Source organism: Fulmarus glacialis, unplaced genomic scaffold (assembly GCF_000690835.1).
Source record: "Fulmarus glacialis isolate BGI_N327 unplaced genomic scaffold, ASM69083v1 scaffold18095, whole genome shotgun sequence".
Classification (NCBI taxonomy): domain Eukaryota; kingdom Metazoa; phylum Chordata; class Aves; order Procellariiformes; family Procellariidae; genus Fulmarus; species Fulmarus glacialis.
This window is the reverse complement of record NW_009211351.1, coordinates 1,489-1,735: the sequence shown is the minus strand read 5'-3', so window position 1 is coordinate 1,735 and position 247 is coordinate 1,489. Positions and strand designations below refer to the sequence as shown.

The 247-nt window shown below is 64.4% G+C and overlaps 1 protein-coding gene across 1 annotated transcript in view; it reads right to left on the bottom strand.

The window, feature by feature from the left end:
• Window positions 1–8: 8 nt before the first annotated feature.
• The window catches only part of LOC104076599 (gamma-secretase subunit APH-1A-like), a gene marked incomplete at both ends in the record, with an annotated part of 979 nt that continues 740 nt past the window's right edge, over window positions 9–247 (bottom strand). Inside the window, one exon of the mRNA XM_009577518.1 lies at window positions 9–121. Within this exon, the coding sequence (XP_009575813.1) occupies window positions 9–121 (113 nt within the window). The remainder of the gene's footprint in view (window positions 122–247) is intronic.

Sequence of the window (247 nt, the reverse complement as noted above, 5' to 3'; positions counted from 1 at the left end):
GAGGTGAGGAGGTGACTGGCAACCACCAGCCCCAGGCACCAGTAGCGACGTTTTTCGCAGGCATCGAAGAAAATCACTCCCCAGAAAGTGTGGAGCAAGACGAGGGCCATGGTGAGGAACGCTGGGGAAAAAGGACGACACAGACCCCCTCAGACCTCGCCATCGCCTTCCTCCTCCTCCTCCTCAGCACCCCGGGCACGAACCCACGTCCCGCGGCACGCGCCGGCCCCCAGCCCCACCGGACGTA